Below are 24,395 nucleotides of genomic sequence, written 5' to 3' on the forward strand. Positions count from 1 at the left end.
GCTCGACACACGCTCCGAGGCCTCGGCGCAATACGTAACATCACTACTCTTAACATCCCGATAGCAATGAATATATGATTCAGAAATCTCTTGTCTCTTTAACAATAAATACATAAAAGAAAACATTAAAAAATGTCATCTGTGGAAGCCGTAGCGCTGTAAAAAGCACGACCAATCATTTTAGCCAGCCCGGCGAAAATAACTGGATGGCATACCTGCCTGTCAGCTTTCCATCTGTGCACAAACTTATCTCGTGCCCTCATTGGTCATGTGCACATTCGTGTTTGTTGGAGGAGGGGCTCTGTAAGGAAGGGGCAGATTTTTTCCGGTTGTGTATTTTCAAATTCTAGCACACTCGAGCTGGTTTCTCCAAAATTACCTACCCCACCCTTAAGTCCTCTTTTTGTTATGCTAGTGTTTTCCTCCTTGTGAGCGCCTTTTGTTATTTCCACCACCTACTCTGTTAAGAGGGATTACCTGCACTGTGAAAAATAAATATACGTTTTTTATATTCAAGGCTTTGTCTCTGGGCCATGCATTCGGTTCATCAGTTTGTGTCGAGGTCCTGACATGTTTTTTTCTGCAGAACAAACATGGCTTCATGAAGGCCACATTGCTTGACGTCCTTCTATTCACTGTCAGTGACTCCTTTCTTGGATCTCGAATGCCAGCACCCTCCACCTTTCTCTGAACTTATAGGGTAACTTCAAGATGATAACTCTCATATGTGTAGGGTTATCCAGCTCCTCCATGTAATCCACATCCTCCAAGGCATTTCTGCAACTTAAAAGGAATAGAGAAAACTTGTTAAGTGCTTGTGAGACCTCTGGTTTTATTTGCGACCATTTTAGAACCATTTCCTCAAAGCGGTGGCAATTTTCAGTGGGTTGCTGTAGCGGTCTTCCAACATGTCCATTGCTCTCTGAAAACCACGGTCGGGTAGCATATGATGGCAGCTTTTTACAATATCTTTGGGATCACCTCTTGTTGTTCCAGGAAGTACATATTATCTGCATTGTCTGTTCTGGAGTTGACTGTGTGTTGGAATGCTTTAAGGAAAGATCTGAAGTTGAGAAAGTCACCACAAAAAACAGGGATATCACGCTGTGGGGGAAGGGCAAGCTGTTGATGTTTCACAAGCATTTCTGTTATGTCAGTCTGCTTCTTGATTACTTTGCATATGTCCTTTTCATAGTCACTTTTGTAATGAGGAGCACCACTGGCTGATGTACTTGAGTACAGAGCCTTTGGTGCTTTAGGTCTAGCTCCAAGTGCTGAAATAGACCTATCTGAGGTGTTTACATGACTGCTTGGGATTAGTGGATGGCTGTGTCCTGCTTGCTCTTGTGTGTCTTCTTTCTGCACAAGATTGTGCTGTGTGTTTGCATTGTCCATATACATGTGCATTGCATCACTCTTATCCTGTGCATCATAATCTTCAACATTTTAATTTTAGCGTTGTTGCTGTTTTTAATTTGCAGTTCTTCTTTCTCAGCCTGAAGATGTGCCTCCTTTAATGCCAAGGCTTGACTTTGCTTTAGTGAAGCTGCCTTCCAGAGCTGCACGCTTTGCTTCCTCTCTTAGTCGTGCTAAGGATGCTGTTGAAGCAGATGAAGCCCTGGTGCGTCCAGTGCTTGCTCTACTGGATCTTGTCACCACAGATACACTGTCCATATGAGAAACATTACCGCGCAGGCTTGTGGAATTTCTTTGTAATGCTCAGCATATTTAATCCACACATCAGCTTCTTTAATAAAGTCCTGAAACCTCTGGGATTTAGGCTCAAACCAGCTCTCTTGATCGTGGCTCTTTTCTTCTTCATTAAGAAAGAATGAAGGTGCTTTTTGCACAACTGAGCTGTTACAGTCTTTAAACTCTTCAAAGATTGTCTTGAAAAGTTTCATCTTTGAGTTAATGTCCATCAAGTTACAGGTGTTTCCCATTAAAGGCTCAACTTCATTCAGTTTTGCATTGAGTTGTCTTAATGTACCTCTCCTTGCATTGATGTAGTGCTGCAGCCGCTGCTCCATGGCCTTTTCTGTTGGTTTTACTGCCCTGCTGTGGGTGTCGACCGCAATCGCACCATCTGTGGCGTTGTCCTCCGACATTATTCAGCCGGTTACATTTACCAAACGACAACAGCTGTTTTACCCAGTTGCTCGAACTCCAACGGAAAGGCATGAAGAGTAGCGTGACAGCTGCAGTCCATGTCCACATAGTAAAGAATAATCCAAATTGTCCTTTGCTCCAGTAGCCACGATCAGTCCCAACTCCAACAATTCCAGTGATAGTAGGTTCCTACACGCTCGTAATCCTCACGTCGTTGTCGGAAGTTTTTCACTTATTGTAGTGGCCAATTATGCAAAAAAAGGAATATTCAAAGGCCACTTAGTCTAGGAGGCAAATTCTAGTATTGACTCGCGTATGTTCAAGAAATCCAAATACCTTGCTCGTTCCATTCAAGTGCCTTTATTAGGAGGTTCAATGGATCAGCTGGCGACCCACTGCCGACCTGCAACCTTTGCACAGTATTCAAACATATAAACAAACAAATCCCAGTCGTACAGATGTTTGCGGTCAAAGGCTTTTTTCAACTTCCTCTCTAGACTTCTTGCTGTGTCATGCTGGCAGCGTCATTTATACCTGAGCACACTACTACTATCTGCTTTCTATAAATAATATCAAAACATAAAACTAGTGCTGTGCATTAGCAAGATAAAACGTTAAAAAACAGTATAATAATAATAATTCATAGTTATTCAGCTAATGTAAATTAAAAGACAATTGGCTCACCAAACCATAAAGCATTACCATAAAATAATGTGCCTAAATGGCTCTTACACTTAATCCAAACTAATTCAACCTGTTCCACCCTGAGCCTGTGTTTCAGGTCTCAGGCTCAAAAATGACATTCCCAGGACAAATGACCATATATTCCCTTCTAAAAGAGTTAAATTAATAATCTTTGTTCTCAAAGTAATGATAAACCTGTGAGTTGGATTTAGAAAAGTCAGAATCAATGTTTTTTATTTTAAAGAAAATTCAGATTGAACATAGTAAAAAAACTGGAAATTATAGTGTCCGTCCAAAAATAATGTGTTACTTATAGTGAAAACTACCCTTGGATGATGGGTTAGTAGACAAACACTTTAGGAATCCAAAGTACAACATATAATAAGAACCCTGTATCAAGATTGATGCAAAACAAGTGAAATTTCACTTTTTTAGAGAGATTTAGCAAAAAAAAACACTTCTGGGGTCATTTGGGTGGATTTTCCATATCTCTGGCCCCCCTTGGTCGATTTTGACGAATGACATATCTTTATAACCGCTAGAGCCAATGGAATCAAGGGGAAGTTCCACACACACCAACACATGAACAAATAAGGAGTAAAAGTGACGCGTGGCAAAAACCGGAAGCTGCTCCGATATTTACATAAAAATGGAATTATGGATTATAAATAATTGTTTCAAAACCACAGATACATTATTAACCTATTGATCAACCGATTCAGCCGTGTTTTTTCTCATTTTAATGCCATTGAACACGTCTTTTGATCAGATTGACAGCTACGTGTTGTGATGTTCGCTTAGGGCTAATTCAGAGGCTTGGTATTACCCTTGTGTTTTGCTTTGGTAAAAATTGTTCATATCTTCAGTTAGCTGAGATTCTTCCCGTTAATCTGGTGCTACACATTAATAGTTTCATAAATGTTAAGAAGCCCTGAGACATAGTCTCGAAAAAAAAACGGTTGCGGGGGGTCCACTGCGGGGACGGCCGTGCTTAAGAGGTTAAGAAGTAAAATAATAACATGCTTGTGAATCAGATCCATCCATCCATCTTCTCCCGCTTATCTGTGGTCGGGTCGCGGGGGTAGGAGTTCCAGCAGAGAGCCCCAAACTTTATTTTCCCGGGCCACATCAACCAGCTCTGACTGGGGATCCCAAGGCGCTCCCAGGCCAGCGAAGAGATATAATCCCTCCACCTGGTCCTAGGTCTACCCCTTGGTCTCTTCCCAGCTGGACGTGCCTGGAACACCTCCCTAGGGAGGCACCCAGGTGGCATCATTACTAGGTGCCCGAACCACCTCAATGGTGAGTCCATTTTCTTCGTTGTCTTATATTTGTATCCGTCTCTCTTCACTCAGTTGTATCTCACTGCCTTGCTGAAGAGAAAGGGATGACAGTAAGGAGGTGAGGCCTCCTTTTATGCGTTGAGATGTGCGCGCATTCAGGTAGGCCTGTATTCAATATTGGACCTGAATCAGGACCTGACGTGCACATGGGCCCATACGGGCGGGAGGACTCTTTTTCCCCTGCTTTAGGGCAGGAGGGGGGAGTCCTCCATAGCACACCTCTGCGGGGTAAGCGCGTCAGGGTGTGCTCTGTCAGCCGCAGCCTCTTTTCTCTCCACGGTTACGACCGATGGAGAGGTGAGTGAGGCGCAGCGGCCGCTAACCAGAAAGCCGGTCAGAAACAGTGAGATGGAACAGTGTTGTTGTGGGAAGACAGCGCGTGTGTATACATCGGGGCTCCGCCCACTGTACCCATAGAGTCCAGTAGAGGGCGACCTGTGAGAGATATAACGACGGGTTACGTATGGTAACCCTTGTTATATAAACACAGGCGGAGCCCTCTACTCAGGGGCCCTTTCTGTCCTATGCTGCTTGCTGAAGAGAAGTAAAGGATGACAGTAAGGAGGCGAGGCCTCCTTTTATGCGGTGAGATGCACGTGCATCCAGGTAGGGCCGGCTACGTCTAGAAAGTCTCAGTGGATGAATGCTTGCATGATAGGATTGAGGGGAGTACCCATAGAGTCCAGTAGAGGGCTCCGCCCTGTGTTGATATTACAAGGGTTACCATACGTAACCCCTCGTTTTTAGTAATGCCATGACCTTTCCTTTAGTGCTATCTTATGGACATGTACTTATGTTGACAGCTTTAAGTGGTAAGGCTGAAAGAATACATGATATTATTTTATAGTTATATTCTAAAATGTTCGTATTTACAATGGTTAAATAAATCCAGGAATAATTCGTTAAATTTAAGACAGGTACCCCTGTGACTTTAATAATGAATGAGGTTACCTCAAAGATATTTTTAACATAATTGCTCTTGTTTTTGCCTGCCTATATTTGACCTTGTTCAGTATTCAAGTTAAATCCAACAAACTATTTTCACTGTATGTTGGAGCTGACACATCGCAGCAGCATTCACCTCAACTTCCTCCTCTATCCATCAGCTCCTCTGCCCTCTCCCATCCTCTATACTTCTTCCCTTCCTGGCTGTAGAATCAATGTCAGGATAATAAAGACATAGTATCGATTGCAGGACATAGTCAGACTGACTGAATGTGGAGCTTTATGAAAGGCTGTGTTGAACTGAGACTGAATGTTAGGCCTCTACTTAAACACAAAGTTTTGGGACATAAAATGATTATTAAATATATTTAATCTCTGACATATTTCTGTTTTTGGGATGATGAGAACAGCGAGCAAATTGTCACTTTTATAATCAAAATCGATCTTAAATGTATTGGTAATTTATTCTTTATTTTTCGTTTTTACTGTTACTGTACTTGTAACTTATTTACTGTTATTTACAACTTGTATCTTATTTAGCTACAGTGACCCACTTTCCTGTTGGGTCTCATTAAAATATAATCTTACGGCAATGGAAAGTTGAGTGTCTTTTCATGTTCTTTTCATGTGAGGACATTTCTTAACTCTTGTCATCTGTCTTTGTCCTCAGGTATTAAAGCCAGTGGTTAGTCCTGAAGTCAACCATGGACTGGGCAACAGGAGACTCATTAACTTTTCCTTATCAGGTAGGATAACAATATATGTTGTTCTTTTACATTAACTTCTTAGACACTGTGTCAAATCTAAAAATATGAATGTTCACTCTTAACAATTAATGTGTCGATTGCAGTCCAGTATTCAGTCAACGTAAATTGTTTTACTGATGGGTGCAAAAACTCCCTGCCCATCAACACACCCTCCCGCACTCTTAGATCTTCTGCTTCCATCCACCTCACTGCACCACCCTCCTGCTTAACCACCATGGGCTCCAGAGCCCTTCAGCTCTATGGGTACTACCTCTCAACCATACTATGCGAGCATTCACATACTGAGATATTTATAACTGTAGCCGGCCCCCGGGGCGGGCCTACCCGAATGCGTGCTCAAGCTCAAGGCGGCCACGCCTCCCGTTCCCATCATCCTACACTTCTCTTCAGCGAGGAGCATAGGACATACAGGGCCCCGAGTAGAGGGCTCCGCCTGTGCTTGTATACCTAGGGTAACAATACGTAACCCACCGTTATATCTCACACAGGCTCCGCCCTCTACTGGACTCTATAGAGTGGCGAAGTCCCTCCCCTTCCGGTGGACCTCCATGGGACCTTATTTCGAAAAAATTATGTATTGAAGTCAATGGAGAGAGAAAGATTATCTTTTGATCCCGTTTGAATTGTGCCACGAATTACATGATGTTTGTCAATTTATAAGATAATTTTGCAAGTCAAAAAAAAAAAAATGTGTCGTAAAACTGTGAAGTAACACATTTGTTTGTGTGAAACGCTCAATGAACTACATCTCTGGTCTCGCAGAACAACACACGTCACCAAGATGGCCGTCACTACTGTCTTGTCAACAAAACGATTGACTACCCTCACTATCACCACAATGAAACATGTCCAGAAGAATGTCATGCAAAGCTGCCTGCCTGCCTTCCTTTGATTCTCTCTGAACTGCCTGGTCTTTTTAATGTTTAATGTCAACCATTTGTGCAGATAGCATGAAGTAGAAAAGATCGGCGATGCTAGCGTTAGCATTTCTCCCCCGGGCTTAAATTGTGTATTATAGAATGATCACACCGGTGACAGTACTCTTCAAAGGGTTCACGAAATATGACTACTACTCTTACTGTTTAACATTTTGGGTTATTTAATGTTACTTCATACTAAGGCTAATAAAAATAACACGGCTGTAATGCTAACTAATGTGCTAGCTACAAGCTAGGTAGCTAACTTGATCCAGCCACTCCTGGTCCTTTCATCAGACGGGAAGCGAAAGAACGAGCAAGACCCATTGCTGGTATGATAACAACCTGGTACTAAGCACACAGGCATCTTGTTAAAGTTATCTTATCTTAGCCAGCGCCATATAGATAGATTATATCTATATGGCGCTGATCTTAGCTTTCTCTTAGTGGAGGAAAACAATTGTGACATCACTTACGCGACTCTGGGATTTGTAGTCTTTCTAGTTGCATATTTTTCATAGTCTTATATTTCAACAGTTTTACGACAAACTGTGACTTTTTTTACATGGAAATTATTTGTTAAGATTGACACACATCATATGTGTAATTCATGGTACAATTCAAACGGGATCGAAAGATAAGTTATATTTCACACAGGCTCCGCCCTCTACTGGACTCTATGGGTACTACTCTCTATCATGCTGTGCGTGCTTTCACCTACTGAGTTTACGTAAACGTAGCCGGCCAATCGGGGCGTAGCCTACCTGAATGCGCGCGCAGGCCCACAGTATATAGAGGCGGCTACACCCGCCACCCACCATCCTTTTTTCTCTTCAGACGAGCTGACAACCGAAGAGTTAAACGAACTAAGATTAGAAGATTAGAAGAAACTAAAAATGGACTCACCATCACTGGAAGCTCGGCCATGCACCTACCCTGGTTTGATCGCGGGCGCCGGTCTCCACCACCTCTGCTTAGAGTGTTTGGGGGACCAGGATATGGTCGAGGCGGTGCCATTCATGTTGGCCATTCCAGCGGCGCGGATGGCTCCGTTTGCCGTTGTCAGGCACTTCCGGGTCCGGTCCATGGAGGTCCACCGCCCTAGGTAATGACCATGGCGGCGGAGCGCAGCTGCTCCCAGCGGGCAGCAGGCTGGGCAGGGAGCTGAAAACAGCTCTGCCACGCTACCGCGTGACAAGGCGACTGCAAATAAACACGGGTGTGTTGGGCATCTCGCTCATTGCTGGAGATGCTCCCCACCTCACCAGATCAGAGCGATTATTTGTAGCTTGATCGTGCCTGCCGTGTGATATCCCGGTGAGGGATCACGCCGCATGGCACTTTCCAAAAGGACCATGTTGTTGATCTCCCGGGCCGGGAGCCCCCGTGTTTACGGAAGGGCTCTTTGGATCGATCTCCTTGGTTACGTGGGTGAGGAATAGTCGCAGCGTGGCTGCTTCTTGCTCATCCCCAGAGGAAATAACACTGTCCCACACTCCCCGCCCCCTCTGTAAACTCCAGTATAGGACCCAGCAGGTGGGCGCGTGAATGGAATAAACCGAAGTGCTGTCAAAACACTGTGCGGGTTCAAGAGAGAGTGATGTGTGTGTGAGAAATGCATTCAGTGAAAACGATTGCATTTATCCCAGAGTAAGAGTCATCTCTCTCCACATTTCACCATAATGTCCGTTTCAAAGAGACGGCATTAGGACAGAGCGTTCAAGGACCTCAGTAGAAAATCGGCCTTTTTCTGTGTCAGCCCCCATGCCAAAACTCCCTTCTTATGGAAAGGTTTGGCAGTGGAGTAGGCCACCAGAGAATACTACAGCTTCTTAGCTTTGGCTTCACAGCTGCTGGCATGTCCCCTGAACACAGTTTTGTGGGGAATGGAAGCCCCACAAAAGCTGTGTACTGACAGAGTAGAGGGGCAGGACACTGAGACAGGGTTACTCACTCCAGCTTTGCAGCGTCCCTCCTCCATTCAGGGGCAATAGAGAGTCAAATGTATCATCCTGGGAGGAGATAGGTTTCCTTTCAACAGGAAGTCGAAAAGAGGCCCTGTTGCATGAACGGTGGGTTACGTATTGTAACCCTAGTTTAGAGTGATGTGTGTGTGAAAAATGCATTTAGTAAAAACTATGGCATTTATCCCAGAGTAAGAGTCATCTCTCTCCACAATTCCACATTTTCCCATAATGTCTCGTTGAGATCGACAAGGCCGTTTTCATACGATGTTAATTGGACACCCATTAGGAGGTGCGGCCCCCGTGAGAGTGGCCGCGGTGCGTTCAGGGACCTCCGCAGAAGAACAGTAGGTTACGTACTGTAACTCTAGGTCTAGAGTGATATGTGTGTGTAAAATGCATTCAGTAAAAACGAGTGCATTTATCCCAGAGTAAGAGTCATCTCTCTCCACATTCCACATTTCTCCATAATGTCCGTTTCAAAGAGATGGCATTATGACGGCCCCCCGAGAGCGGGCCGCGGTGCGTTCATGGAAGAAGAAGCTCAGATGAATGCCTCTTTCTCTCTGAGAGAAAACAGCATTATGGCGGAGTGCGCGCTCTCACGGGAGCGTGCCGTGGTGTGTTCAGGGACCTCAGTGGAAACTGCATTATAGAAAATGTGTCAGCCCCCCATGGGTCAAACTTCTTTTTATGGAGGGTTTGACGGCGGAGTGGGCCACCAGAGTACCACAGCCTCATAGCTGCGACTCCGCAGCTGATTGCACATCCCCTAACACAATGTTATGGGGAATGGAAAATCAGTGGTGTATTAAGAGAGCGGACGGACAGGACCATGAGACTGGGTTATTCACTCCAGTTTTGCAGCATCCCTCCTCCGTTCAGAGGCATGAGAGAGGCAAATCTGTCATCCCGGGAGGAGATGGGTTTCCTCTCGGCATGTGCACTCTCAAGTCAGAGAGATGGGGCACTATTCAGACTACGTGCCACTCTGACAGAAAGCAGACAGGCATCCCTGCTGTGGGCAGTCTGCAGGCTGTGTCAGGGGGCGACGGTGACAGCTTTGATCATCATGCAGACTTTGGGTCTCATGACGTCTGCTCACTCCGTAGTGCCACTCGCATGCATAGGTGGCTTACCGGCCTTCGTTTAGATCTCAAGACACAAACGACGTCTGGTGACCATCCCCCCCCTCAGTAGAGAGCAACCTCCGATTCTGGGGGTCCCCAGAGAATCTGCGGGGCAAGTGACCTCCTATATCACAGTCTTCACAGACGCTTCAGTGACAGGATGGGGGGGGACGTGCCTAGAGAGAGCTGTAGGTGGTTGCTGGCCTCTTACAGAGGCGCAGCACAGCAACCTCCTGGAGCTGCAAGCAGTGATGCTGGTCCTACAGCACTTCAAACCATTAATACAGGGCAAACATGTGCTAGTGAGGAGTGACAACCACACCACAGTGGCGTACATCAACAGGCAAGGCGGAGTCCGCTCAATAGCCTTGTTGACCGCAGCAGAGAACCTGTGGTTGTGGGTTTCACAGATTGTGTTGTCTCTAAGGGCCCTGCACATCCCGGGACGGGAGAACGGGGGGGCTGACCTCATGTCAAGAGGCGGAACCCTGCCAGACGAGTGGAGGCTTCACCCGGAGAGGTGGTGAAGCAGTTCTGGACTCAGTTCGGGAGAGCAGAGGTGGACCTGTTCGCTGTGCCCTGTGGTTCTTCCTGGCCCGGTGGGACAATCCGCCCTTGGGGGTGGACACATTTGCACACGAGCCATGGCCAAGAAAGCTGCTTTACGCCTTTCCACCGCTGCACCTTATCTCCCCCCACCTCCTGGATAGGGTGAGGCAGGAGCAGCTGTCAGTCATCCTAGTGGCCACAGATCGCCGCCTGGCGCCGTGGTGCGCGGGGTAACACAGATGATGGTGGGCCAGCCCTGGGCTATTCCTCAGGTCTGGGGAGCGCTGTCTCAGGAAGCAGGGGCAATAGGGGCGTTACCCACTCTGGGCCAACCTCTCCAGGCTTGGCTCCTGAGAGGGACAGGCTGAGACAGGTGGGGCTGTCTGACAACGTTATTCAGACTATCCAAGCAGCAGGAACAGAATCCACCACAGCCTGTTACAGGCCAAAGTGGGCGGGAATCCGGCGATGGTGTGAAGGAAGGAGTCTAGAGCCTCTGTCGTGGACGTTGGGCTCTATTCTTACCTACTTACAGATACTGGTGGACAGGGGGCTGGCTCATTCCACAATTAAGGTGTATGCAGCAGCCATTTCGTCCTGCCATGAGGGATTTGGAGGCAGGTCAGCCTTCAGTCAGCCGCTTATGTCGCGGTTTTTGCAGGGGGTCAGGAGGCAGCGCCCAGTAGTGCACGCCTCCGCCCCACAGTGGGACCTGCCGTTGGTGCTCGAGGCTCTGGTCACAGAACCATTTCAGCCCCTGGAGCGTTGTTTGGCCATCACTGGTTGCTGTGCCGCACCTCTGCCAGAGGCTAGCAACCACCCACAGCTCTCTCTAGGCACGTCCCCCCACATCCTGTCACTGAAGCGTCTGTGAAGACTGTGATATAGGAGGTTACCTGCGCCACTGGAGCTCCCCTCCGCAGATTATCTGGGCATCCCCAGAATCAGAGGTTGCTCTCTACTGAGGGGGGGATGGTCACCAGATGCTGTTTGTGTCTTTTGAGATCTAAACGAAGGCCGATACACCTCCTCTGCATGCGACGTGCATGCAGGAGTCCGAGTGGCACTACGGAGTGAGCAGCCGTCATGAGACCCAAAGTCTGCATGATGGTCAAAGCTGTCACCGTCGCCTCCTGACGCAGCCTGCAGACCGCCCGTAACAAGGACGCCTGTCTGCTTTCTGTCAGGGTGGCCCGTAGCCTGCCTGCATCGAGCATCACCCCCAGATATTCTACCTGCTGGTGAGGTATGGGGGAGCTCTTCTTCCAATTGATCAAAACCTTGGTTACGTGAAGGATCAACTGGACTGTGTGAAACATTGCCCATTCCCTGGACCTGGCCATGCCTATGAGGTCGTCCAGATAAAAGAATACCCTCATGCCATGGTCGCGCAGCGGTTGCAGTGCCGTGGCCACACATTTGCTTGAACATGCGTGGGGATAGGGAGTAGCCGAACGGCAGTCTGTTGTACTCGTAGGCTACCCCCTGGAAGGCAAAACGCAAATACACTCTGTGCTTTGGAGCAAGTTCAACATGAAAGTAAGCATCCTTCAGGTCGATGGTTGTAAACCAATTGCCTGGCTGCACCAGTCCCAGTAACTGTTTCATAGTCAACATATGGAACTTTTTGCATGCAATGTGCCGGTTCAGGCCTCGAAGATCCAGAAAGTACAGGGAATAGTGGCCCTTCTCTCTGTTTTGAGAGTGCACAACAGACACCGCCTGTTTCTGCAACAGGGCCTGAACCTCTGCTGAGAGGAAACCTCTTGGGATGACAGATTTGCCTCTCTTATGCCTCTGAATGAAGGAGGGACGCTGCAAAACTGGAGTGAATAACCCAGTCTCAGTGTCCTATCCATCCACTCTGTTAACACACAACTGATTTTCCATTCCCCATAACACTGTGTTAGGGGAGCTGCAGAGCTGCAGCTATGAAGCTGTGATACTCTCTGGTGGCCCACTCTGCTGTCAAAAATCCTCCATAAAAGGAAGTTTGACCCATGGGGTCCTGACATAGAAACGGCCGTTTTTCAATAATGCTGTTTTCACTCTGAGAAAAAAACGACCGATATTCCACTGAGGTCCCTGAACGCGGTCCTCTGCTGACGCAGGACCGGGGCAGGGGCTCTGCGGGATCACCCAGCCTGGCCTCGTGGGGCCCTCTGGTACCGCCGCGCAGAACTGGGCGGGTGAGCAGGAGAAGCAGCGGGTCTCTCCTCCTCATTGTCGGCCCAAGCTCGCCCCGCTGAGGGAGAGCCAGCGGCAGCATCCGGCTGAGCTGCTAGCTCTCCTCCTCCAAGCGGTGAAAGAGCTGTGTTACCGCGGTAACGGACCCAAAGAGCCCTGCCGTGGATATGGGGGCTCCCAGGAGATCGTCACGGTCCGATCTTGCCAGTGCCGTGAGTCCCAACCACACATGGCATGACCCCACTGTGGCTAGGGACATCACGTGGCCAGCTGAAGCCACCACACCGTTAACCAGATTATTAATCTGTCCGATGCAGCGGTCCGCATAATTGCCCGGGTCGTCCTGTGACGAGGAGGCGGAGGCTTCCTGTTGAGGGGTAATTAAGGATGCCCCCAACACGCCCAGATTGTTGGCCACCGCGGCCATCTGTGCCCCGAGGCGGAATATCCTATCCAGGTACTCTAACGCCTCACGGTCACGAGGCAGCAGGGGCAGGGGTCTTCTCCCCTCCGCCCAACGTGCTGCCTGGGGAAGAATATGGGCCGCCAGGCTCTCATACAGGGGGGGCACACCGGGACACATAGAGTCCGAGAGGCCCTGCACCCTCAGCAGGCAACCGAAGCCCTCGCTATCAGGGGTTGCCGCCATGTCGCCTCCACACACTGCCATATGTGCAGCAGCGGGGGCGAGACAAAAGCTGGCTGGGCCGGCCCCTGACGGAGTCGGCTCACCGGTCTGGGTGGTAGCGGAGGAGGAAGCGTCAGGCCCACACGCTCCGCTGCCATGGCCATCACCAGCGGGATATCTTGGCGAACAGATCTGTGTAGTGGACCCTCGTGGCCAGAAGCGCCGATAGTGAGAAGTCCTCGTCTTCTTCCTCCTCTGCAAATGGGGCAGCGCGGCCCGTTGGAAGGGAAAAGACAAATGGCACCTCTCCGTCCACCTCGTGGTCCATCTCCACCACCTCCAATTGGTCCTGAGAATCGTCCTCAGGTACGGCATATTGTGCCTGCCGGAAATGGACCAGGCGATGCTGCCGTCGGAGCCGCGGGAGCGCCCGACAGGCACTGCAGGTCGGGGAATGTCCGCCACCCTCCATGGCGTGGTCGGTCCCCAGATATTCAAAGCAAAACCGATGTGGATCCGCGCCCGCGATCAAACCAGGGCAGGTGGGGCATGCACGAGCTTCCAATAACGGTGAGTCCATTTTCGTTCTAATCTTCGTTCGTTAACTCTCATTCGGTTGTCAGCTCGTCTGAAGAGAAAAAGGATAGTGGGCGGGGGGTAGCCGCCTTATATACTGTGGGCCTGCGCGCGCATTCAGGTAGGCTCGCCCCGATTGGCCGGCTACGTTTACGTAACTCAGTAGGTGAAAGCACGCACAGCATGATAGAGAGTAGTACCCATATAGTCCAGTAGAGGGCAGAGCCTGTGTGAAATATAATCTTATAATACAGAAAATAATAAATAGTTTATTAATTAATTTTGTTAGAAAGTCACTGGTAAAAAAACGGAGAGAAAACCATTCCATAACAATTACCTTTGCTGTCCTGTTTACCCTTTCCAGACCTCCACGCAGTTGGCTTGAAGAAGGGGATGTTTTTCAATCCCGACCCCTACCTGAAACTTTCTATCCAGCCTGGAAAGCACAGCATCTTCCCCTTGCTGCCACACCATGGCCAGGAGAAACGCTCTGGAGTGGTCTGCAACACAGTCAACCCACAATGGAGCAATGAGGTACATACACATACAGGGTAGTACACACTCATGTACATTTAAACTTAATTATCTGTAGCCATACTGTTTCCTGCATCATATGTGTATTTCACTGTGCTAAATGCAATCCTCTGTGAGGCTTTACAGCAACTTAAAGGTAGTTGCTATCATTAAGCAAGAGCAGAGCAGTTCCAATATGAATAAGGTACAATTTTTCAGTAGAAAAAGGGAAGGCTAGGTTTCGGTTTGGGTTCAAGACGGAGGTTAGAAACATGTTTCTGTGTGTTCTGTAGTCTAAAGATAAGGATTATCTCTAATTTAGAAAGATTAATAATAGACAGTAAGCACGGTTAATTATTTTTACTCTGCTTAGTTGAATTCTCGATTATTGTAGGTCAATATGGACATTCAGTCTGCTCTTTCTCAACAGCAGACCGCTGATAGGGATAGCAGACCATTGCTTAGGACACTTTGATAGTGATGAGGAACCATGTGCAGTCAAATCAATCTGCAGAAAGTAGTCCGCTCAATTTGCTTTGGCAAAACAAATTAGTTTTCCATTTATTTATGCAGTTTCCTTTCAAGAACTGATATTTTAATATAAAATCAGTGGCACAGATATTAAATTACTGGAACAATAAGATGCAGCTTATAAGTGTGGATAAAACCAATTAAAACAAAGGGAGTATTGTGTGCTTTTCCTGTTTCAGAAGTAGAGTATGAGGATGATTGTAATTCATGAAAATCACGTCAACTATGTGGCAAATAAAATTAAAGTTGAACATGATTTAATTTCCTCCTTTAATGACTTATTGGACGTCTGTCCTATTAGTGTCCTTCTTTCATGTGTTATCTGGTTTCAATCCTCAGGTGAAGATGCAACCAATGCAGTCATTGGTTCAAATAAACCGCTTGTACATTGGCTGTTATAGAATATTCTCAAGCAGTGCCGGCGCCAGAGTATTTTTGTTGGGTAATCTATGGTAGGGCTAACCCATACAGTGGTGGGGCTCAAGTCAGTATTTGCAATGTAATTATACTGATATAATACATTACATTTATAAAGCGCTTTTCCTGGTGCTCAAAGCGCTTACAAGCAAGTAAAACAAAATAACAACAAAAGTAGAAAGTGCTAAGCTAGGAGGAATACGGGCAAGGGGCAAACAGATTGTTTGAATGATGTGAGAGTGTTGGCGGATCTGACGTGGCTGGGGAGGGAGTTCCAGAGTGTGGGGGAGGCTGCTGCGAAGGCCCTGTCACCCCAGGTCCGAAGCTTTGTCCTGATGGGCTGCAGTAGGTTAGCTTCAGCAGACCTGAGGCGACAGGTGGGGTTGTGTCGTTGGATGAGGTCACAGTGGTAGGGGGGGGCAAGGTTGTTGAGGGCTTTGAAAGTGAAAAGTAATATTTTAAAGTCAATGCGGTGTTTGATGGGGAGCCAGTGGAGGTCATGGAGGATAGGGGTGATGTGGTCGGAGCGTCGGGTGGAGGTGAGCAAGCGGGCAGCTGAGTTTTGGACATATTGACGTTTTTTTAGTGTGAATGCAGGTGATCCAAAGGGTATGCTGTTGCAGTAATCCAGTCGGGATGTTATAAAGGCATGGATCAGAGTTTCAGCAGCGGTCGATGAGAGGGAGGGTCTAATGCGGGCGATGTTCTTTAAATGGAAGAATGCATTTTTTGTGACCTGGTTTGTGAAGGAGTTGGAGATATTATCCATGGGGTTGAGGAGCTTGTTAATAGTTGAAAAAAGGGACTTTGGGTTATTGCTGCCAGATTGTATTACAGAGGAGTAGTGGAAGGAGCATGCACTGTTGAGGGCATCTTTGTACTGCTGTTGGTGCAGTCTATAAATGTCTTTGTGGATAGTGAGACCAGTTAGTTTAGCATGTCTTTCGAGCTGGCGACCTTTCGTTTTGAGGCAACGGAGATGATCGGTGTACCAGTGTCACGATATGTCTGTGTTGTGTTTTGTCTTGTCTTTTTCTGTCTTTGGTTTCCCGTTTTATTTTGAAAAGTGTTCACCTCCTGTTTTGCCTGTTGCTTTCTGTCTGTTTTCCCTCCCTGATTACCCGATTGTGTTCACCTAGTGCCCCTGTATTTTCTCTCGTTTGTTTGATTAGTCATGTATGCATTTAGGTTCTGTGTTTTCTGTTAGTCTTTGTTAGTTCCTTGTTGTTATTGGACTGTGTTCACTGGGAAGAGTTCTGTCTTTAAACCTTTAAATAAAGGTATTAGGTATTTTCTGTTAATCTGCATTTGGGTCCTGCTTGCCTCTCTCAACCCTGACAGAAAGAACTAACCAAGGATGGGCCCAGCAGATCCGTTTTAGTTGGAATTACTCAGTTTTTCCTTTTCTTTGGCTGGCTGTTCTGATAAGTGGAGGGGAGCATCTGGAGTTCAGCAGCGAGAGGCTGCTCTGGGTGAGGCACACCAGATGGCTATGGAGAAGCCAGATTTTGTGAAATTCTTACCTGGCTGGATTTTGGATTTCCTCTCAGTGTATTATCCCCTGCCTGCTAGCCCCAGCCATGCTGGCTCCCTGCCTCCCAATTCCCATTATGACACCACACGCATTGGTGTGTTCCGTCTGGAGTCAACCCTTGCTTCTGCCCCAGTTCCTGCTCCTGTCCAAGAGTCGTTCTCTGGAACTCGTCCGGCTTTTGGAGGTCCACGGAGCCTCCAAAAGGCTCCTAAGAGAAGGAGTCGCAGGTCCAGGCTTAGTCCTGGCCCCAGCAGCCATGGTTCTGGCCCCAGCAGCCATGGTTCCGGCCCCAGTTCTGGCCCCAGCAGCCATGGTTCCAGCCCCAGTTCTGGCTCCAGCAGCCATGGTTCCGGCCCCAGCAGCCATGGTTCCAGGCTCAGTCCTGGCCCCAGCAGCCATGTTTCGACTCCAGCCCCTCGTCTCCGGCCGACGCCAGCTCCCCGTGTCCTGTCGGCGTACCGGCCGACGCCAGCTCCCCATGCCCTGTCGGCATTCCGGCCGACTCCAGCCCCCCGTGTTCTGTTGGCGAACCGTCTCAAGTCTCCTCTCAAGTTCCTTCTCAAGTCCCCTCTCAAGCTACTTCTCCAGTTCCCTCTCGAGTCTCCTTTCAAGTCAACTCTCGAGTCCCCTTGCAAGACACTTTTCAAGTTCCCTCTCGAGTCCCCTCTCAAGTCACCCCTCGAGTTCCCTCTCGAGTCTCCTCTCCAGTTCCCTCTAAAGTCTCCTCTCGAGTTCCCTCTCGAGTCCCCTCTCGAGTCCCCTTTCAAGACACTTCTCAAGTCCCCTCTTGAGTCACCTCTCAAGTCATCTCTCGAGTGACCTCTCAAGTCACCTCTCGAGTCTTCTCTCGAGTTCCCTCTCAAGTCTCAACCCTATGTCCCGTGCCGTTGGAGGCCCCGCCGACGATTCTTCTGCCGGGGGTCCTGCCAACCCTATGTCCCGTGCCGTTGGAGGCCCCGCCCGACGATTCCTCTGCCGGGGGTCCTGCCAGCCCTGTGTCCTGTGCCGATGGAGGTTCCGCTGGGGGTCCTGCCAGCTCCATGTCCTGTCCCGTTGGAGGTCCCGCCGACTACTCTCCTCCCGGGGGTCCTGCCAATCCCATGTCCTGTCCCGTTGGGGGTCCCGCCGACTACTCTCCTGCCGGGGGTCCTGCCAATCCCATGTCCTGTCCCGTTGGGGGTCCTGCCGACTACTCTTCTGCTGGGGGTCCTGCCAACCCTATGTCCAGTCCCGTTGGAGGTCCCGTCGACTACTCTCCTGCCGGGGGTCCTGCCAATCCTATGTCCTGTTCCTCTGGGGGTCCCGCCATCACCTGTCTCGCCGGGGGTCCTGCCAACTCCTGGTCCTCTTCCGTGGGGGTTCCTGCCGAAGCCTGTCCCACCGGCTTCCTTGGACTCTGCCTTGCCCCCGGGCCGTCCGCCCGAGTCCCCCTTTTTTAACTCTGCCTTGCCCCCGGGCCGTCCACCCGAGACCCCTTCTGGGTCCTCCGCTGTGCCCCTGGGCTGTCAGCCCAAACCCGTCCTCCAGACCCCCTCCACCCACCCTGTTGGCCCTGGTTTTAATACTTGGTTTTTATTGGAGCGAGTAGGGGAAACATTCTGGGTGACGGTGGAGTCAGGGATGGTGTCAGCCAGTAGGGAGGAGAGGGAGGAGGGGTGTATGGACTTGATATTCCGGAATTGTATGGTGCGCTTCTGCTTGATGAGGGGGGTTGGGGTTAGGATATCCATGATGTGGGCCAGGTGATCAGAGATGGTGAGGTCATAGCCATAGGTGGTCAGGTTGCTGATGGCGATGCCAGTGGTGCAGATCAGGTCCAGTGTGTGACCTTTTTTATGGGTGGGAAAATCAACATGTTGTGTGATATTGAAACGGTTGAGTATGTCCAGGAATTCTGAAGCGGTATTGGAGTCGTTTGAGTCGACATGAATATTGAAATCACGAAGTAATAATACAGATGGAGAGATAGAGCAAAGTTGTGTGAGGAATTCAGCAAGATCCGAGGGGAAAGCAGGGTTTGGTTTGGGGGGACGGTAAATGACTGCTGTAACCAGGGGTTTTGGACCAGACAGTTTAAATGCAAGGTGTTCAAATGAGAAGGGGCAAGGGATGTTTATTGCAATTGTTTTTATATTATTTCTTAGAATTGTGGCAATTCCACCTCCACGCCCATGGTGGCATGGTTTTCAATATATGTGTATCCTGGGGGTGTTGTCTGGTTGAGGGAGAAGTATTCCTGTGGTTTTTGCCAAGTTTCTGTGATACAGAGAAAGTCCAGATTATTGTCATTGATGAATTCATTGACAATGAGACCCTTGTTGTTTAGAGACTGGGTGTTAAACAGAGCAAGTTTAAGATGAGGTTGAGTTTGAACAGGCTGGGGTGCTTTGGGAAGGGGGCGTAGGCAGGCATAGTGCACGTGTTGTGATTGTTGTGATGATGAAATGGAGGGGGTGTGTCAGTGCACACAGCAGACCAGATGGATGAGATGGAATGACCAGACCGGGAGTAAACAAACTTTCGTCCGGAGCTTCGGTGAATGTATTTGGGTCGTTGTAGCAGTCCATGCTCACTGATGGCGGAGATCATCGTCGGGCATGGTGGAGTGGATGTGTGCTTTAGCTGGAGTAGTTACGCGATGGAGTATGACAGTTGTTGGAGATGAATGTTCAAACTGGAGCCACAAACCACCAGGAAACACCAGGAAACTTCTTTGTTTTATTTTATCAGGATATGTTGGTGGATACAAGCGGCCGAGATGGGTTTTCTCCGCAGGGTGGCTGGTGTCTCCCTTAGGGATAAGGTAAGAAGTTCGGTCATCAGGGAGGGACTCGGAGTTGAGCCGCTCCTCCTTCGCGTCGAAAGGAGCCAGTTGAGGTGGTTCGGGCACCTAGTTAGGATGCCACCTGGGCGCCTCCCTAGGGAGGTGTTCCAGGCACGTCCAGCTGGGAAGAGACCAAGGGGTAGACCTAGGACCAGGTGGAGGGATTATATCTCTTCGCTGGCCTGGGAGCGCCTTGGGATCCCCCAGTCAGAGCTGGTTGATGTCGCCAGGGAAAAGAATGTTTGGGGTTCTCTGCTGGAACTGCTACCCCCGCGACCCGACCATGGATAAGCGGGAGAAGATGGATGGATGGATGGATGGATGTTGGTGGGATGGTAGCTGTTGCCAATGGTTCTAGTAAAAAGGTGAAACAAACTGATTACAGCATTTGCACATTAAAATAATACTTCAATCAAATTCAAACTAAATTATATTCATTACAACATTGAACAACAAATGTGTACTCAAGTGTTTTTTGTCCATAGTCATTACTGCTCCGCAGAACATTGATTTTCGGATTTCCTCAACAGGCTCAGATTTAGTTTCAAGACATGGATTAGCTGGCCAACAGTTTGTATTAAGCAAGAGGAAAGGCGGACCCTGACTCCATCTGTGTTGATGTGAAATTTTGACTAGATTTTTTCCCCTAGTTATGTCATCAGCTCTTGTTCTTTGAGTCAACATACCTCCAGCTCTTTGTGTCGGTCAGGGTCTGAATCTCAGCTATTCTTGTGCCAACAAACACCTTGTAACGGCAAGAGTCGGATGTTATCCATGATAGGACGGTGGTTGAATCTGTCCAGAGGGTCACCGATTGTAGAGGAATAGTGAGTTCGGTACTAAGGAGGTTGGCCAGATGGGCGCCAGATAGGGCTGCACATAGTTCAAGGCGTGGGATAGATAGCTGGCGCTTAGGGGCAACACGAGATCTGGCCATTATGAAACTGATATGAGTTTGATCATGTTTATCCTGCGTCTGAAGGTATGCAACAGCTCCATACACACGCTCAGAGGCGTCGCAGAAAACATGCACATGGTGGTCGGTGGTTGTGTTGGTGAAGATGGGGAGATAGCAGCGAGGGAAGTTGATGTCAGGGAGGTTTTACAGTTCCAACTCCCATGATTGCCATTTCCTCAATAGGCTTTCCGTCTTAATGACATTATCCCATCCTCTATCCTGCTTCAATAGATCCTGCACCAGTATCTTTGCACGGGTAGTGAAAGGGATCAGATAGCCTAAGGGGTCATATTGAGATGCCAAGACCTTGTAGATATTTCTCATTGTTGGTTGGTGGTCAGTGATTGTTCTGTTTTTATAGCCCAGCGTGTCTTTGAGGCAGTTCCATTGAAGGCCCAATGTAGGCTCTTTAGGGTCTCCACCCTCTGAGAGCCACAACTCGTTAGTCTTGGATTTGGACTCTGTAGGGAGATGTTTTATAATGGATGGATCATTGCTAGCCCACTGTCTTATGTCGAAAACCACCCTCTAAGAACAGAGGTCTCATTTTGTCGATGAGGGACTTTGCTTCTTGGGGGGAGTGAAAGCTTTGGAGGCAGTTATCGACAAAGAAACAATTTTGGACGGATTCAAGGACCTCCTCGTTTCCATCACAATGATCTTTGACATGTTTTTGAACTGCAAAGGTGGCACAGCATGGGCTGCAGGTTGTTCCAAATGGAAGAACTTGCCATTCATACACACTGGGTTCCTGTTCGAGCTGCATCCCTCTCCAAATGAAGCGCAACAGGGGTTTGTCCTCATTCAAAAGGCGTACCTGATGGAACATAGCCTTTATGTCTCCGCAGATGGCAATGGCATTTTGGCGGAATCTGAGGAGTACTCCAATGAGTGAGGGACCAAGTGTTGGGCCAGGCAGAAGACATTTGTTCAGGGTTTGTCCCATGTATTCAAAAGGGATCCTTTGAACATAGCCAAGCTCTGTGAGTTTATTCAGTTCCTCCTGGTATTTCTCCGAAAGTTGTGAGTCTTTGGACAAGCGTCTTTCTGTGGCACAGAGACGAGGCAGAACGCCTTCCTTGGGGGCTTGAAAGGCAGGCATATTGGGAATTCTCAGCAGGGGAGTGGCATAGCGCATTACACCATCTATTTCTACTATTTCTGTCTTGGAATGAAGAAGAGCGAGAGCCATCTTGTCCTGTTTCGACCTTGTGGCTGTCTTTTCATTTGCATAGGGCAAGGTGTCCATCTGCCAGAGTCTTTCCACATTCCTGAGTAATTCACTTTTAAGGCAGGTCAGTGTGAAGGGAAGAGTCTGTTGGGTTTGGATTAAGCTGGCTGGACCTTGGAGGGCCCATCCTAGCCTTGTGTGTACTGCCAGTGGGCCACCGGGGGGGCCAATGCGAATTGTCTCTGTGGCTGTGATGAGATGGGCATAGTCTGAGCCAATGAGGACAAGAGGGCATGCGTCGTCAATTGGCTCTAATGAAATGTCTCTGAGATGGTGAAACTGTTTTTGTAACGGTTTTACAGGGTAAGTGTGCTCTGAAAGGCCGAGATTCTCAGCAGTGAATGCTCTGTTGATGACATGCCTTTCAGTTGGCTGGTCAATAGGGGAGATTCCAAAGGAAACAGTTGCTCCACTTACATACCCTAGGGACCAGAGGGTACAATGGTTGGACATTTACTACCGGCCGCGGTATGCCTAGTGTACAGGGTCCATATAACCGACTTAATGCATAGCGGGAAGTCGGTTATATAGACATCAACAGAATAAGTGTTTAACGGTGATTTAAACTAGTTTATGCGGGGAAAAGAGTGCTCAAAATCGGATTCAACAGGCCATCCACACCGACTCCCATTAAAAGTGATTGAAATGTACAGGAATCTGTCCATTTCAATCACATTTGATGACCCGTCCAGGGTGACTTTCTTCCCCAGGAATTAGTGTCTGAAAGCTGGCTAACATTACTTTAAATACAGTGTGCACATGGCTTTATTACCCATGAAATAGTGTGTGAAAGCTGGGTGAGTTTGATGTGAATTTAAGGAAGATATGGCCATTTCATCCACACCTCACGACTCCCATTAAAAGTGATTGAAATGTACAGGAATCTGTCCATTTCAATCACATTTGATGACCCGTCCAGGGTGACTTTCTTCCCCAGGAATTAGTGTCTGAAAGCTGGCTAACATTACTTTAAATACAGTGTGCACATGGCTTTATTACCCATGAAATAGTGTGTGAAAGCTGGGTGAGTTTGATGTGAATTTAAGGAAGATATGGCCATTTCATCCACACCTCACGACTCCCATTAAAAGTGATTGAAATGTACAGGAATCTGTCCATTTCAATCACATTTGATGACCCGTCCAGGGTGACTTTCTTCCCCAGGAATTAGTGTCTGAAAGCTGGCTAACATTACTTTAAATACAGTGTGCACATGGCTTTATTACCCATGAAATAGTGTGTGAAAGCTGGGTGAGTTTGATGTGAATTTAGGGAGGGAGAGCAGCAGCAGCAGCCGCCGCAGCAGCAGCAGCAGCAGGCTGTGACCCTGGCGGAAATACATTGATTGTTTTAGCCAGGAATAAGTGTTTAGAAGGCGGGTAAAGTGTTCCTGCAGCTCCTCCATGACGGTAATAATGATTAGAAATCATTTACAGGGCAGAAAGCTGTTTTTAAAAGTGAAAAAACGATTTGAAACCGTTTGAAATGACTGGCGGGTGCTGATGGAAAGCAGGCGGAAATAAATGGATTGTTTACCCAGGAAAAGGTGTTTAAAAGGCGGGTAAAGTGTCCCTGCAGCTCCTCCATGACGGTAATAATGATTAGAAATCATTTACAGGGCAGAAAGCTGTTTTTAAAAGTGAAAAAACGATTTGAAACCGTTTGAAATGACTGGCGGGTGCTGATGGAAAGCAGGCGGAAATACATGGATTGTTTACCCAGGAAAAGGTGTTTAAAAGGCGGGTAAAGTGTCCCTGCAGCTCCTCCATGACGGTAATAATGATTAGAAATCATTTACAGGGCAGAAAGCTGTTTTTAAAAGTGAAAAAACGATTTGAAACCGTTTGAAATGACTGGCGGGTGCTGATGGAAAGCAGGCGGAAATACATGGATTGTTTACCCAGGAAAAGGTGTTTAAAAGGCGGGTAAAGTGTCCCTGCAGCTCCTCCATGACGGTAATAATGATTAGAAATCATTTACAGGGCAGAAAGCTGTTTTTAAAAGTGAAAAAACGATTTGAAACCGTTTGAAATGACTGGCGGGTGCTGATGGAAAGCAGGCGGAAATACATGGATTGTTTACCCAGGAAAAGGTGTTTAAAAGGCGGGTAAAGTGTTCCTGCAGCCCTTTAAATACAGTGTGCACATGGCTTTATTACCCATGAAATAGTGTGTGAAAGATGGGTAAATTTGCTGTGAATTTAAGGGAGATATGGCCCTTTCAAACAGGGAGATGTACAGGCCTTTATTACCCACGAATTAGTGTCTGAAAGCTGGCTAACATTACTTTAAATACATGGTGCACATGGCTCTGTTACCCATGAAATAGTGTGTGAAAGCTGGGTGAGTTTGATGTGAATTTAAGGAAGATATGGCCATTTCATCCACACCTCACGACTCCCATTCAAAGTGATTGAAATGTACAGCACTCTGTACATTTCAATCACATTTCCCGACCCGACCAGGGTGACTTTCTTCCCCACGAATTAGTGTCTGAAAGCTGGCTAACATTACTTTAAATGCATGGTGCACATGGCTCTGTTACCCATGAATTAGTGTGTGAAAGATGGGTGAGTTTGATGTGAATTT

General features: G+C 47.9%; 1 protein-coding gene across 1 annotated transcript in view; it reads left to right on the forward strand.

Moving 5' to 3' along the window:
- Positions 1 to 24,395, forward strand: part of LOC117466050 (E3 ubiquitin-protein ligase HECW1-like) — a 181,245-nt gene that overhangs the window by 140,474 nt on the left and 16,376 nt on the right. Inside the window, exons 5-6 of the mRNA XM_034109176.2 lie at positions 5,752 to 5,827; positions 14,164 to 14,333. Of these exons, the coding sequence (XP_033965067.2) occupies positions 5,752 to 5,827; positions 14,164 to 14,333 (246 nt within the window). The remainder of the gene's footprint in view (positions 1 to 5,751; positions 5,828 to 14,163; positions 14,334 to 24,395) is intronic.

The sequence above is a fragment of the Pseudochaenichthys georgianus genome, chromosome 20 (assembly GCF_902827115.2).
Source record: "Pseudochaenichthys georgianus chromosome 20, fPseGeo1.2, whole genome shotgun sequence".
Classification (NCBI taxonomy): domain Eukaryota; kingdom Metazoa; phylum Chordata; class Actinopteri; order Perciformes; family Channichthyidae; genus Pseudochaenichthys; species Pseudochaenichthys georgianus.